General features: G+C 42.9%; 1 protein-coding gene across 1 annotated transcript in view; it reads left to right on the top strand.

The window, feature by feature from the left end:
* The first annotated feature begins 1,087 nt into the window (after nucleotides 1–1,087).
* Nucleotides 1,088–15,781, top strand: part of lrp2b (low density lipoprotein receptor-related protein 2b) — a 43,954-nt gene continuing 29,260 nt past the window's right edge. Inside the window, exons 1-30 of the mRNA XM_086065174.1 lie at nucleotides 1,088–1,154; nucleotides 2,393–2,503; nucleotides 2,585–2,707; nucleotides 2,780–2,896; nucleotides 3,093–3,203; nucleotides 3,836–3,952; nucleotides 4,065–4,181; nucleotides 4,910–5,053; nucleotides 5,421–5,537; nucleotides 5,603–5,731; nucleotides 6,527–6,696; nucleotides 6,773–6,996; nucleotides 8,087–8,293; nucleotides 8,362–8,564; nucleotides 8,643–8,783; nucleotides 9,315–9,524; nucleotides 9,605–9,797; nucleotides 9,908–10,033; nucleotides 10,554–10,684; nucleotides 10,768–10,905; nucleotides 10,967–11,245; nucleotides 11,348–11,587; nucleotides 12,452–12,574; nucleotides 12,665–12,781; nucleotides 12,857–13,234; nucleotides 13,321–13,569; nucleotides 13,818–14,026; nucleotides 14,952–15,136; nucleotides 15,211–15,439; nucleotides 15,512–15,689. Of these exons, the coding sequence (XP_085921300.1) occupies nucleotides 1,088–1,154; nucleotides 2,393–2,503; nucleotides 2,585–2,707; nucleotides 2,780–2,896; nucleotides 3,093–3,203; nucleotides 3,836–3,952; nucleotides 4,065–4,181; nucleotides 4,910–5,053; nucleotides 5,421–5,537; nucleotides 5,603–5,731; nucleotides 6,527–6,696; nucleotides 6,773–6,996; nucleotides 8,087–8,293; nucleotides 8,362–8,564; nucleotides 8,643–8,783; nucleotides 9,315–9,524; nucleotides 9,605–9,797; nucleotides 9,908–10,033; nucleotides 10,554–10,684; nucleotides 10,768–10,905; nucleotides 10,967–11,245; nucleotides 11,348–11,587; nucleotides 12,452–12,574; nucleotides 12,665–12,781; nucleotides 12,857–13,234; nucleotides 13,321–13,569; nucleotides 13,818–14,026; nucleotides 14,952–15,136; nucleotides 15,211–15,439; nucleotides 15,512–15,689 (5,083 nt within the window). The remainder of the gene's footprint in view (nucleotides 1,155–2,392; nucleotides 2,504–2,584; nucleotides 2,708–2,779; nucleotides 2,897–3,092; nucleotides 3,204–3,835; nucleotides 3,953–4,064; nucleotides 4,182–4,909; nucleotides 5,054–5,420; nucleotides 5,538–5,602; nucleotides 5,732–6,526; nucleotides 6,697–6,772; nucleotides 6,997–8,086; nucleotides 8,294–8,361; nucleotides 8,565–8,642; nucleotides 8,784–9,314; nucleotides 9,525–9,604; nucleotides 9,798–9,907; nucleotides 10,034–10,553; nucleotides 10,685–10,767; nucleotides 10,906–10,966; nucleotides 11,246–11,347; nucleotides 11,588–12,451; nucleotides 12,575–12,664; nucleotides 12,782–12,856; nucleotides 13,235–13,320; nucleotides 13,570–13,817; nucleotides 14,027–14,951; nucleotides 15,137–15,210; nucleotides 15,440–15,511; nucleotides 15,690–15,781) is intronic.

Below are 15,781 nucleotides of genomic sequence, written 5' to 3'. Positions count from 1 at the left end.
AATTTGTTTGAGTACCTGAATAAACATTTACATTAATAGAGCTAAATACAAAATAACTGTATTTAAGGAAATGCACTGCACATTAAACAAAAATATTTACTGTGTTTAACTTGTGTCTCACAGGACTGAATGTTTACGACACGTACCGCTAGAGGGAGCCAACTTACAAGGAGTTGCACAGAGGTTCAGGCTCGCCTGCCGTGACACAAATGCGGACAAGCAAGCAAAATTGGAAATGGATGGATGGATGAAAGAAGAAGAAAAGTAAGCAATATACCTTTGTGCTTTATTGCAGTTAAGGAGACTGACATGTAACAAGGTCGCATGCTATAAAACACACAGAGAAGGTGTGATAACTCAATAATTTGTGAAATTTTTTTTTTTTTTTTTTTTTTTTTACAGGGCCTTAATGATGTACCTTGAGAGAACTTTATTGTTTGGGGATTTTGAAACGTCATGACATATCAACCCACCTTACAACATAAAACAATCAAATAATAGAGAGCGGTTTACTCTCAAACGAAAAATAAAACAATGTTAATTACACTCCGTATTGAGGACCACATAACTTTACCTTAAACAAAAACGCTATCTTAATGTTAACACATAATGGAAAACAACATAGATGGGCTAATGAATAGCATCCACGTGGTGACGATGTAACACTCAAAGGCATATATTATTTATCCTCTGCGAGGAACGACTAATACCGTATTACTAATATTATGCTGTATGTCTGTATTGGCCAAAACCTGCTGTGTTTTGTACTTTTAGCTTAATTGCGCAAATGCATCCCGTACTTGTTTACGCGTGTGGCTCCTTTTTCTTGCTGATGTCGACAACACGCCAACAGGTAAAAGTTCATCTTCGATGAAGTTTATGTAAAAGGTGTGAGCCATAAAAAATGCTGTGCTCCTCCGAAGACATCATTATTGGTTTGCTGCTCACCGCGCTTGACAGTACGCCTCCATCCTCCGCCCTCTTCACCGCCGCTTCGGGATAACCGCTTAGCATGATTTTTATTTTTTTTTGAAGTGAACCGATAAGTGAAACGAATCGAAAGGGAAGGCTGGTGGATTGGTCGGCGATGGACCTCGCAGGTCTTCAGCTTCTCTGGCTTCTTTTGCTCGTTCAAGGAATTCACACAGCTCAAGGTAATGTGAATTCTTCATTATGACTGGCGTGTTTTCAAATAAGAACAGAAGGGGCGCGAGAGAAGGATGCTAAATGTTAAAGGAAAATTGTAATATATAAAAAAATGTTCAAAAGTCCTTTTCAATGTGTTTTGTTATCAAATAGTGGCATCATATTGGCTAACTTAAATGATATTTTAATTATCATGGTATTTCAGCGAAAAATTATTATAACTAAAATATATTTACGTTAGGTTTTGTCACATAAATCCTAAAATTATGTGTGTGTGTGTGTGTGTGTGTGTGTGTGTGTGTGTGTGTGTGTGTGTGTGTGTGTGTGTGTGTGTGTGTGTGTGTGTGTGTGTGTGTGTGTATGCTTTGATCTCAACTACTAATAAAGGACGTAAACCCATCACTAAAACGAAAATGTAAACATATATGCCAAAGAATAATAACATCTAAAAAAAAAAAAAAGGATCATTTAAAGATTGACAAATGAATCAAAGTATCTTAAAATCAACTTTAATCAAATGTACAGTTGATTGGGGTCATAACTGGATTTTATTTTTATTTTTTTGCTCCCTCTTACGTGCTCCAGTTTTGAGCTGGCTGACTCCAAAATAACATTTTCCTTTCCCCGAGTAATCCAGCCAAGATGTGATATTCACTTTTGCTCCAAATTCAGAATTTGTGTGCATATTTTGTTACCTGTCTGGCATGTCGTATAAAAAAAGACGACTGTTTGTGGTTACAAACTACAGATCCAAAGTACACATATTACAATTTACGATTTGCTGATTCAGTTTGACTATTGACTATAAAGCGGGCCCATCGTTCACGGCAAAGAATGAACTACCCAAATCACATGTTTTGAGTGAGAAACCGTCGTAAACCGCCGTTGTAAACGCGCCGCCATAAACAAAACTCAGCGGTCTGAAATTGGGAGGAAATCCAAAGAGAAATCATCTACTTTTAACGAGCTGGGTTATTTTTGAGTGAATCTGTGGTTCTTAACTTTTTTATATGAAGTGCTACTTTGAAAAAAAAGAAGAAGAAGAAGAAGAAAAAAAAGCACAGACCTTAATGACCAACATTAAATTAAATGGGGAAAAAAATCTATAAAGAATATAAGGAAATATTTCACATTATTGTAAGCATGTGAAACATTATGCATTTAATTATATATATTTTTTTGTTTTACTGCATTTTATTTTAAATCTATTTTATTTATTTATTTAATTTAGTATTTCTTCCTGCAGGGAGTTGTGCAAGTGGGGAGTTTCAGTGCGCCAATGGACAGTGCATAGACATCGCCTGGAAGTGCGACGGAACCAAAGACTGCACGGACGATTCCGATGAGCTCAACTGCCGTGAGTAGCTCTCGGGATCCATCTTATTTAGGAGTTGCGTATCACGTGACAACCTCATTGAGGTTTTCTCTGCGTTGACAGCTCATCCATCGTGCAGCTCACGGCAGTTTAAATGCGTGACGAGCGGCGAATGCATCGCACTCGAGTTCGTCTGCGATGGCGAAAAGGACTGCGAGGATGGTTCAGATGAAGAAAGATCATGTGGTATGGAGAGATACAGTAGGACCCCCCCCCCCCCTATAATTCCATTTTTTTAATTATTTTTTAATCAAACAGGCGGTCGAACCTGCAGCCCACAACAGTTCACCTGCAAGGAGGGCCAGTGCATCCCCGGCAAATACAAATGCGACCGTGTGAAGGACTGCGTGGACAATTCCGATGAAAACAATTGCAGTAAGTGAAATGTAGTATAAATATATTTAGTACAAGCACTTTTATGAGCTAACTTAAATATTTATTTCTATTTTATTGTAATTAAATATGTATACATTCATAAATATAATATATATGTATGTGTATGTATATTTTGGTATAAAAAAAAAAGAAGCATATTTGCCTTTTCATTTAATTTTTAATTTTTCTTTTTAAGACTACCCACAGTGCACCGAGAAGACGTGTGCTAATGGGGCTTGTTACAACAACTCCCAGCGTTGCAACGGACTCCAAGATTGCCGAGATGGTTCGGACGAATATAACTGCAGTGAGTAAAGAACATTATACTCATAACAACAAGACCACCTCGGAGGGAACAAATCTCCTCCAAGGTCAAATTAATCGATTTTGCTCCTTGCTAGCTTAGCGGCTAGTGCGCTATAAATAGTAACTGTCCTGTAGGTGGCGGTAATGATCTTTACAAAATGGTGGACAGCTTTCAAAAGCTGAAAAAGAAGACAGCGCGGCACTGACAGACACTTTTCGAAAGGTTTTGTGTTTTCATTTTAATAATTAAAACATGAAGCTATTGGGTAAAGTAGTAATGTAATGATTTATGTCTTTGTGCTAGTCCAAATTCAAAGTTTTGTGTAGGTTTTGTAGATAGTTGTTGACTGGGAAACGAAAACAAACCAAAACAAAAAATCTAACCACCATTTAACTCAGACAAAAATAATTAAACAACCACAGAATGTGCGTGGACTTACAAGACACATTGAGGAAATGATGTTGGAATATTGGCGTAAAGGTACTAAGAAACCACTTGGACTTAATCAAATATTTTGTATACTTTACAGTGGAAAAGCTTTGGTAACAACTCTCAACATGACGCAGTGCTTTTCTCCATCATTGCAAACGACAACCAAATAATAAACAACAATCGTTCCGTCTTCTTTGCAGCCATCAATCATTGCTCCATCCACCAATATCAGTGCGCCAATGGCATCTGCATCCCAAATTTCTTCACGTGTGACCACTTTGATGACTGCGGGGACAACAGTGACGAGCAAGGCTGCGGTAAGGCCAAGCGGGAGCAACACTGAAGTCGACGGGCTTCAAATGCTCCAGTTGTTTAACACTGTGGACTTCAAACTGCGTGCACGTGACTCCTGCCTGTTTTCTTTTGCAGTGTATCAGAGCTGTCGCGGCGACGAGTTCACGTGCACGAGCGGCCGTTGTATTCCTCAGTACTGGGTGTGTGACAAGTTCAATGACTGCGGGGACTACGTGGATGAAAAAGGATGTGGTAAGGACACTTTTGGCTGTAGTGTGGATGTTTAATTTTTTATTTTTTTTTCAGCCTCTATGTGCTGACTTGTTGATATAATCTGTCCAGAGCCTTCAGAATTGCTCATGCTGGCTAATGTAACCTAAACTATATTAACAAAAGAACTGTTTATTTAACCAATCAGATTTTAAATTCATCGTCGAAGATGTCATCAGCAACCTACATTATCTAGAGTAAAAATAAAAAAAATACCACTTTTTTGAGACCGTTGCCAGTATGACAATACCACGATGCCACTCGTACTTTTGATACATCAAATTTCAAAAAAAATTAAATAAAAAAGACTGATAATTTTAACGAAAAAACATCCTAAAAATTGCATAAATTTAATGGCAATTATCTGTTGTTCTAATTTCTACTTCCTGATTGTAAAATGGCCCGTCGGTCTCCATTGAGAGTACCGATCCCTTGAAATAAGGCCGTCCCTCAAAAATAAAACAATGATTTTAAAAACATTTTCATTTTTGATATCTGACCTCTGCTTTATATTGATTTTCACAATCCATCGATAACTGTACTCACTGTAATTTTCCATTGTCAGTAAGGCTAATATAACAATTATAGAAATTACTGTCTGAGGCTGAAGGATTTCTAGGGGACTACCCCCCCCCCCCCCCCAAAAAAAAAGACCAATGAAGTTATCTTCAAAACTTGAAAAAATGGACAATGAATGATGTCGCTTGCAGACAGCAACTCCCGTGATTGTTACCCTGGCGAGTGGGGCTGTCCGGACTCGACCGCTTGCGTCCCGGTGGGGAAGGTTTGTGACGAGAAAGCCGACTGTCCCGGCGGAACAGATGAGACCAACTCCACCACTGGGAAGACCTGCAGTAAGATTTGAAGTTTGATACACTCAAGAGTCAACACTAGAATATCCCGAACTTTCATAGGGCTCAAAGTGAAGGTCCAAGGGTTATTGGCAGTGGACGATAGTGCCCCCATAAGCATTTCTTGGACGCTGGCTACTGAAGTTTTGATATGGTTTCAACCTTATCACTGCCCTTCCAAACGCTCGGTTTAACATTAACCTTTCTCTAGGACGGAACTTGATAATTGCCTCTAATTGCAGCGCATGATCGCCGTCATTTAGCGAGCAAAGAATTATAATGGCACCTCTGCAGATGATTAGAGCCATTTAACAGGATGTGTCAGTAAACTGTATTTTTTATTTTTATTTTTTAATGACATCGCCCGCAGGCCTGGAGCGCTGCTCAACCTTGAGCTGCGAGTACCTATGCCACGTGTCGCCAGAAGGAGGCACTTGCTACTGCCCCGATGGCTTCGTTGTAGGCAATGACAGTCGCTCCTGCGTAGGTAAGATTGGGATGATCTGGAAAATTGCGTTGCTGTGGGAGGAAATGACATTCCTGTTCCTGCAGACTACAATGACTGCCAAATCTGGGGGATATGTGACCAGCTATGCGAAGACCGGCCTGGAACGCACCGTTGCAGCTGTGCCAGTGGATACATTCTGGAACAGGGTCACGTCTGCAAGGCCAATCTGTCAGGTGCTAACTGCTAACCGCGTGTGCTAAAATCGACATTAAAATCAAAAATGTTTTGGTACGTTATTTTCAACAGTTTGTGCATCAGTTCAATTCATTCACTGTAAAAAAAAAAAGTAATATTTACTTTTTAATTTTACAAGGAGAGTTTTGAGTACACTAAGAAAATAAGTTACTCAAGCGTTGAGGAAGGAACTCATGACCTTCAGCTCGGGTGACAGCCGCTCGACCACCTGAGTCATGCCACCCTCGCTGTTTGCCGCAATACTGCATTACTTGCGTGTCCAAAATGAGACCAAAAACGCAACTCTTGGAGGTACAAGGATTCCACCTGGCACCATCAATATGTTAACACACAGTAGGAATGGCATGGCTCAGGTGGTAGAGTGGCTGTCTCCCAACCTGAAGGTTGTGGGTTCGTTCCTTAAGCCTTGATTAGATTTTGTAAAATGTCCTCAAAACTCTCCTTGTAAAATGTACTTAGAATTTCGGAGTGAAAAAAACGTAAATATTATTTTTTTCTTTTTTTTTACAGTGTTGCGCTGCTCCTCCTGGTGTGCCTGCCTTGGCCACTGGGGGCAGTATAATACAGTACAGTCATATATAAATGAAGAAGAACCAGCATCATTCTCAATACCCGAACAATACAAACACATTTAAACACATATTTGGAGCAAGAGCAGTAGATAAGAAATAAAGTATTGTATACAAAAAAAAAGTTTAACTGTAATAATTGCAATAATTGCAATAGACAGACGGCAAAAACGGAACTGTGATATGTCAAACGTTTATTTCCAGATGGAATGCCGCACCTCATTTTCCCAGACGGGGGCGATGTGATGATGGCCGACATACACGGCCGCAACGTCCGAACTTTGGTGCCCGCTCAGGGCAAAGGTACGGTGGTCGGCGTGGCCTACCACCGACACAGTGAGACCATCTTCTGGAGTGACACATACAACAACAAGGTGAAGCCCGCTCGGTGATTTTTAAATGAACCTTTTCGCACAGCAGCATCATTTCCCCCGTCTTTTTCCTCACCAGGTGTACTCTGCCAACTATAACGGCGGAAACATTAAGGAGGTTCTGACTACGGCAGTTCATAACGTGCAGAATCTGGCCGTGGACTGGATCAACTTCAAGCTGTACGTGTTAGAGGCCGCAGTGGAGCGCATCGACATGTGCGAGTTTGACGGAGGGAATCGGGTCACGCTGGTTGCTGAGAACCTGCAGAGTCCTCACGGCCTCGTCTTGGACCCCACAGTGGGGTGGGTTGATGACACGTTCTGAAATCAATTGAAGCTGGACTCATTTATTACTAATCCAATTGTAATTTTATAATTTTATTTATTTTGATGTTAAACACCTTTTTATTTTGTGTTCCTATGGAATACAAATTTGGGAGCTATTTTCAAATGTACAGTGGATTAAAAAAAAAAAAAGTCTACACACCCCTGTTCGAATGTCAGGTTTTTGTAATATGAAAAAAATTAGACCAATATAAATCATTTCAAAATATTCTTAGTCTAATTGTTTTCACATCACAAGCACATGATTAGTACTGCACATTTGAACAGGGGTGTGTAGACTTTTTATAGTCATTGTTCGTATGCAAAGGGCATTTTTAAATATAATCTAATTAATATTCCCACCATATTTATTTTTTATAAAGAACATGTCATTTAAGTGTAATTTTCAAATTGTAATTACTCTGATTTAGTTCCAAATCTGAATCTGTTTATGATGTATTAATTTAAGTAACATTTCTGATTTAATTAAGAAAAGGAACAACAACTATGGAATTATAATATGGTTTTAATTTTCCAATGTTTTCCAATTTTCATAGGAAATAACCATTTTTAATATCATTGTAACATAATTACATTAGTTCTGTAAATATTAGGTAGATGTGCGGTCATTTTCTTTCTAGTTTCATACATTTTCCTCATGTAATTTTAATGCATTAAAGTAAATTCAAATGTCATAGAGAAAATATGAATGGATGGACAATATATCCAATATATAAATGTACTTATGTAACGTAACAAATGAAATTGCATTAAATTAAAAACAATGACATATTTTTTTCACTTTCTTTTTGCTTCTACAATTGTCATAAATGTAATTGTAATTTTTCCTTTTTAGTTCTCATTTAATTATAATGTGTTAAGTAACATTTCCAATGTACAGCAACATTTTCTGCAATTATTATTCTTTTTTTTTTTTTATATATTATTTGCAAATGAAATGCGTTACATTGGACCTCACGTTAGTTATGCGAGAGGGCAAAACAAAAAAAATCTGAAAAACACCTTGATGTGTGATTTATTAGTATTTATTTGACATCCGCGTTTGCAGCTACATGTTCTTCACCGACATGGGCGTCAGTCAGGAGCAGATGAAGCTGGAACGGGCCTTCATGGACGGCAGTAACCGCGTGGAGCTGGTGAAGACCAGGCTGGGCACGCCGACTGCAATTAGCATCGACGTCGTCACAAAGAGGGTCTACTGGTCTGACAGCCACTTTGACACGGTGGAAACCGTCACCTATCACGGTTTGGACAGGTAAATGAACGTCACCGCCGGATTGCCCTCGACTGTGTCCGATGGCCGCCCTGTGGCGTTCTCTGCAGGAAAATAGTGCTCAATGGCGGAACCCAGGCTCCGCATCCTTTCGGGATGGCTGTCTTCGAGAACCACGTCTTCTTCACGGATTGGACCAAGATGGGGGTGGTGAGAGCCAACCGCTTCAACGGCAGCAGCCCGATGTTCCTCTATCGTACCGCCAAGCGACCTGGCCACGTTGTCGTCTCGCACTCAGCGCTGCAGCCCGCTGGTAAGCGCCAGCTCGCACCCCCGCCCCCACTACCCCCCCCCCCCCCCTCGACTAACCTGATGCCATCTCCTCCCACAGTGATGAACCCCTGTGGCCGTCACAATGGCGGCTGTCAGCACATTTGCGTTCTGAGCCACCGCACCGACAACGGCGGTCTGGGATACCGCTGCAAGTGTCGCTATGGTTACGACCTGCAGGCGGACCTTCATTCCTGCTACAGTGAGTTCATGATAGGGCAAAATCCATGGATAGTTTTCAAAAGGATTTATTTTAAACAGGGGTGTGAGGCGTTTCAAATGTTAAATCGTTAAATAATCGCATGACTTCAATCGTTAACTCAGGTTTTTATACTCTTGTTAAGTGGGGAAAAAAGTGTTAAACTAATAGAAATATGGCTGCATCTTTTAGTCATCGATAGTCATTTCATAATAATTCATAAAATTTAGTTAAAATGAAAAAGATGTTCTGTACTGTAAAAAACGAGCGCAATATTGATTTGTGTTTTTCTGCCACTAGATGGCATGATTGCATTTGTAAGACATTGGTGACAGCTCAGTGCATTTTTCTTTTCATAATAAGAGCTATCAAATCTTGAACATGAAGTAGCTTGAGAAACTCTGCACATTTTTTAAATTGTAAAGCACAACTTGACCCCAGTCTCCACAAATATATGCATTATTACATTTATTAGTGCTAAATTTTGACGTGGACGTGTCACCCGAGACGAATACGCTTTTGCTTGTTGAACAGAGATAAAGAATTTCTTGCTGTTGGCCACCTCCATGGCGGTGCGAGGGATTCCGTTCTCCGTTTCCCTGCAGGAGGACGTCACCCTTCCCCTCACAGGACTTGCCTCCTCTTTTACCGGCTCTGCTGTGGAGTTCGATGGCAACGAGGAGGCTATTTTCTACAACGACAGGTCCCGGGGCATCATTTATAAGTCCAACCTCAACGGGACCGGTGAGTAAGCAGTATAGAAAATGGATTTATTTTCCAATTTCCAATTTTTCAATTCTCTGAATATTTTTTTCCCGTTTCAGTTCAACAGATTTTGACAGGCTACAGGGCTTCATCCGTCGACGCCATGGCCTATGATTGGACCTCCAAAGTTTTGTTCTGGACCTCAAGCTCCTACAAGGCCGTGACGGCCTTCAGAATCACTGACAAGTCCCGACGAGACATCGTCACCGGATTGAAGTACCCGAAAGGAATTGCGGTGCATCCCGGTGCTGGGTGAGTCCTCATTTGGATCCATCATGGAAATTAATTTCTGTCATGTGGGGTGTGTAGACCTTTTATATGTACTTCCTGAACACACATTAACCATTTGTGTCTGTGTGTAGATATTTGTTTTGGTCTGATTGGTTTCGTCCGGCAGTCATCATGAGGGGCTTCCCGGACGGCAGCAACGCGATACAGTTGGTCAACACAACACTTGGCTGGCCGTATGGACTTGCCCTTGACTATGTGTAAGCATACAATACCTATCTTTTGTTTAACTCATTCACTCGCAGCCATTTTCACTGAAGCAACCCCCCTTCACTCCCGGCTGTTTGACTGGATTTTGACAGATTTTGCAAGGTCCATAGAATACTTTGTTCAATTGCTATAAAAACATGGGCTTATATATTTGTATCTGTTTCCATTGTGCAGCAATTACAATTAGAATATAGCTAAGTTTCATCATTATTTACAAATCTGTTTTGAACTGTGGGGAAATCAGCTCGTTTGCAACGTGGATCTGGCGGGTCTCTTATACTCTGCTGCCACCTGCTGGCCGTTTTTTTGTAATAGCTACCATTGCTTTGAGCGACCTTTTCAGGTCAGAAGCTGTATCAAAGCCTTCTGTATGCTCTAGCATAAAATAAAAAAAAACGTATAAATACGTTTTTGGGAGTGACAGACAAAGTATTATAATATGTATTTGAACGAGTTAAGAAGCATAGCTTTATAGTTTATATATACCGTTTTTTTGTGCGTCCTCAACAGACAAAACCGCTTGTACTGGGTCGACGCCCTCTTGGACCAGATTGGTCACATTGACATTCAAGGAAACAACAGACAGACCTTCACAAATATTGGACAAATCACAAACCCTTACTCTTTGACTGTTTATTCCGGTGTGTACAAACTATTTCCATTTAGTTCTCCAGAAAGTTACTGTACATAATAACACAGTAAAGCATTTACTTGTGCGGTGTAGACTACTTGTACGTGGCCGATACCCGGACCAGGGCGATATTTGAGATGAGGAAAAGGGATGGAGGAGGAAACTTTATGACCAGACAAGGAATCAACGACATTATGAACATCAAGGCCTACACTGCCGACCTCCACAGCAGTAAGTTGTGCAGTAAGACGACGAGGGCAAAGCGCGAGCTGACTCGCGTTTCTCCTCGTAGGCATCAACAGCCGTTGCAATTCGGTGCCAAACGGCCGCTGCAGCCACTTCTGCTTCCCGACGCCGTCCTCCAGCCGCGCGTGCGGATGTCCGTACGGCATGAAGCTGCAGGCCAACCGGCAGGACTGCGTCAAGGACGACAGCGTCCCCCCGCCGGACAGCAACTGCGGCGACTTCTCTTTCGAGTGCGACGAGGGCCGATGTCGGCCCAACTCCTACCGCTGCGACGGCTATTCGGACTGCGTGGATAAGTCGGACGAGGCCAACTGCACCAGCACAGGTGAACTTACGTGAGACATGAAACACTTGATGTTTTTTTTGCGGTTCGCCCAAAAAAAAAAACGGTATTTTGTATCTTGATCCTCAAAACGGCATCATCCAGGAGCAACATGCTCGCCTTTCGCCTTTACCTGCGACAACAAGCACTGCGTCCTCTCCGGGTGGCGCTGTGACGGCACCGATGACTGCGGGGACGGCTCGGATGAGGAAAACTGTGCCACCAGCGCCCCCGCCACCTGTGACGCCAGCGCCTTTACCTGCGATAACGACAGATGCATCTCTAAAGCGTGGGTGTGCGACGGCGACAACGACTGTGGGGACGGCTCCGACGAACAAAACTGCAGTAGGTGTCATTGTGCTGTTTTTAAAAGAAGTTGATTCAACTTTTTTACGCAGCCCCTAAAATGACAGGGGGGGGGGGGGGGGGGGGGGTATGAAATTATAGTATTTTTCTCATTTGGATGACAAACTTTTCCATTCTAACATTAAGGATGAGAAAGTAGTCCATTGCATTTCTGAGTGAAAATGACCTCGTTTGATTCTATTTTCACCTGGGACTTTATTATAAGGACATTGCTGCTGTCGTCCCCGCCTTGAAGTCTGCTGAATAAACTACCGCTCGCAGTAAAATACATTTACAGTATCATCCTAACGGGAAAGTTTCTCATTCAAACAAGAGAAGGATGAGAAATGTTCTCGTGCTGAAGAGAAATTCTCTTGTTTAAATGAGAAAACGTTTCTCATTGTGATAAGAACGTTTCTCGTTAGGATGAGAAACTTTCTCGTTAAGACGAGAAACATATTTTACTTTTGGTTTGGGTTGAACGAGAGTTTCTCATTCAAATGAGAAAACCTCGCTAGAGAGGAGAAAGTTTCCCGTTGGGATGAGGATTTTTTTTTTTTCATCCTAAAGAGAAATTCTCTCGTCAAAGAGACCGGTGAGAAAGTTTCTCATCCCGATGAGAGACATATTCTACTTTCCATTGTTCCTGCCATGTCACTTTAGGATCTCTGTACTTTTTCAAATCTGTATGAAATTTGTGAATTTTTGGGGTTGAAGGGCCGCTCGTGAGGAATTAACCACATTTGAGTATAATATCGCCGAACTCCATTAAACGCATATCTCATCGGATCTTGGAATTTCCAAGCATCCTATAAAGTTGCTGTGACATCATCACCTGCTAATCTCACTCGTACTGTTTCTCAGATTCCACCATCACAACCTGCGGTCCCGGCTACTTCCTGTGTCCCGACCACCGCTGCATATTCAACAACTACGTGTGCGACGGAGACCAGGACTGCTTAGATGGCTCGGACGAGAACAATTGCGGTACAAATACCTTCATTCCCTTCATTGGACCGTTTTTTTTAGCTGTGCCGTGATAACACTTGGATGATTTATTTTCTTCCGACACAAAAGAGTTCTCCTGCCCCTCCTACCAGTTTGCCTGCGCCACCGGCGACCAGTGCATTAGTAGCAGCTATCACTGTGACGGCGTGTTTGACTGCAGGGACCATTCTGATGAGCGAAACTGCCGTAAGTGTTTGCCCCCAGCGCTCGCGATCACTTTGTTCTCGAGTGGGCTGACCCGACGTCCGCGCCCGCCTTCAGCCACTCGAGGCCCGGGCTTGTGCCACGACGACGAATTCCAGTGCCAAACCGATGGACTGTGCTTACCGGACGAGTGGGAGTGCGACGGCCACCCGGACTGCGAGGACGGGTCCGACGAGCACAACGCCTGCCTGCCCGTCACCTGCTTATCCGGCTACTTCCAGTGCCCGAACAAGTTGTGCATTCCGAGCTACTGGTTGTGCGACGGCGAAAATGACTGCCGGGACAATAGCGACGAGCGCAACTGTCCCACGCCGCCGTTCAAGTGTCCCAGTGGACAGTGGACGTGTCCCACCGACCAGGTGTGCATTCCGCAAGACAAAGTGTGCGATGGCCACAAAGACTGCCCGGACGGCGCCGACGAGTCGCCGATCTGCAGTGAGTTTTGCTTGCCGATCGTTCTTCATCATAGAATTGGGAACGTTTGCAATAAAAATGAAGGATTGGTCATTTTGTTCCCAAAGACGAAGGGGACTGCATCCTGAACAACGGCGGCTGCAGCCACGTCTGCGTTCAAGGGCCGTTCGGGGCCGAGTGCAAATGCCTGCCGGGTTTCCAGCTGCTCAACGACTCCAAGACGTGCGACGACATCAACGAGTGTCTCATCCCGGGCTTCTGTAGCCAGAAGTGCTACAACGAGAGAGGAAGCTTCCGCTGTTACTGCTCTTTCGGGTACCTCCTGGAAGCGGACGGGCGCACTTGCAAAGCTGTAGGTGAGAAGAACGGGAAGAAGTCGCATGGGGGTGCAAGTCGAGTAACATCAAGCAAGCGTGGGGGGGAAGTTACAACGGTGCGCTCTAGACTGTAAATGTGTCGCGAAATCTGACAACAGGGATGAACCAAACAACTCGCTTAGCAAAACGAGGAAGTTAGCAGGATGTTAGCCTTGCTCACCAGTCCTCCACTTCTAACGAATACAACATTAAAAAAAATGAATTCCATTTTCTTCTTCCTCGCTCAGACCCTCTCGCAGCTGTTCTTCTGATAGCCAAGCGCAGCCAAGTCATCGGCTACAGGATCAACGCCAAGCCGCCCACCCTCAGTCCGGTGGCGAGCGGTTCAAGCATCGTGACCGTAGACTTTGACCGCGTGACCTCCAGGGTGTATTGGGCGGACGCCTCCCAGAAGAAGATCTGGAGTGGCTACCAGAACGGAACTGGCAAACAGGAAGTAAGTTTACTCATGCAGTCGTCTACGTCCACTATTGAATTCTGCCATAATTTGGATTTATGATGAAAGTTTTTGAACAAAACAATCCAATTATCAGGTCAGTTCTCATGAAACCAGTAACTGTCTTTTCAAATATCACATTAGTCTAATTAACTCATTCGAACCAAAAACGTTTAAATACGTTTTTAATACTTTGTACCTCACTCCCAAAAACATATTTATACGTTTTTTATGTTTTATTATGCTAGAGCATACAGAAGGCTTTGATACAGCTTCTTACCTGAAGATTTTGCTTAAAGCAATGGTAGTTATTACAAAAAAACAATGGCAGCAGAGTATAAGAGATCAGCCAGGGCCATGTTGCAACAAGCTCCTTTTGACAGTGTTTTCAACAGGTTTGTGAATAATGATGAACCCTAGCTTTAGTCTAATGCTAATTGCTGCAAAACGGAAACTGACAGAAATTTTTTTTTCCCTGATGAAAGAAGAGACTCTAATCTTTCTTTTGGTAGGTTCCATGTTTTTATAGCAATAGAACACAATATTTTGTGGACCTTGCAAAATCAGTCAAAATCCATCTAAACAGCCGGGAGCAAAGGGGGTTGCTGCAGTGAAAATGGCTGGGAGTCACGTTTTAAGAATTATTGTGAAATTAAATATATCAATGAGTAAAAGATGCAGCCATATTTCTATTTAACATTTTTTCCACTTTTATGTTCACAATTGTATGAAACTTAAAACAAATTTTTTTTTACATTTTATTGTACATGTAGGACAGATCTGAGTTAACTGTTGAAGCTATACAGCCGGGAGCGAAGGGGGTTGCTTCATTGAAAATGGCTGCGAGTGAATGAATGAGTTCAAAAAGAAAAAACAAGCAAAAAAAAGATGACATGAAGTCTAGCGAGTGTTGATTGTGCTGCAGATCTTCTCCAGTGGCCTGATGGTGCCAGAGAGCATCGCAGTGGACTGGGTGGGCAGAAACCTTTACTGGACCGACTCAGTCCTGGAGAACATTGAGGTGTCCACTCTGGACGGTCGCTTCCGAAAAGTGCTCCTCAGCAAAAACGTTACAAGCCCCCGCGGTCTGGTTTTAGACCCCCGTAACCAGTAAGGAAGCTCAAAAGTTGGCTTATTTCGTTCCAAGAGCCGTTGATTCAATTTGCTTGATCGCCCCCACGCAGTACCAACATGATGTTCTGGTCGGATTGGGGTAAGAACCCGAAGGTGGAACGAGCGGACATGGATGGAACCATGAGAAAAGTGATCGTCAGCACAAAGATATACTGGCCCAATGGCTTGGCGCTGGACTACGCCACACGCAGGGTCTACTTCGCCGACGCTTACCTCAAATATATCGACTACTGTGACTACGATGGCGAGAACCGCCGTCAAGTGATGGCGAGCGACATGGTACGTTGAATTCAAATCAAACGGGTTACACGGTGAGAATCGGGATCCGGTCAAGACTTCCTTGGCCTTCAGGTTCTCCAGCACCCGCACGGAATGACCATCTTTGAGGACGCCGTCTTCTGGTCGGAGCGCTACACCGGCAAAGTCATGAGCACCAACAAGTTCCACGGCGGCAACGTCACCGTGCTGATGAACAGCGTTTATCAGCCCATGGGCGTCGTCATGGACCATCCCATCAAACAGCCCTCAGGTGACCTCTTGTAACCCCCGACGGATCGTCCCGATTAGGATTTGATCCAAGTGCGCTGCAATTTGTCAGAAGGTCAAACGCGGTGTTTTGCA

The sequence above is a fragment of the Leptonotus elevatus genome, chromosome 20 (genome assembly GCF_054856555.1).
Source record: "Leptonotus elevatus isolate MCC_2025b chromosome 20, RoL_Lele_1.0, whole genome shotgun sequence".
Lineage (NCBI taxonomy): Eukaryota > Metazoa > Chordata > Actinopteri > Syngnathiformes > Syngnathidae > Leptonotus > Leptonotus elevatus.
This window is presented reverse-complemented; position numbering and strand designations above follow the sequence as displayed.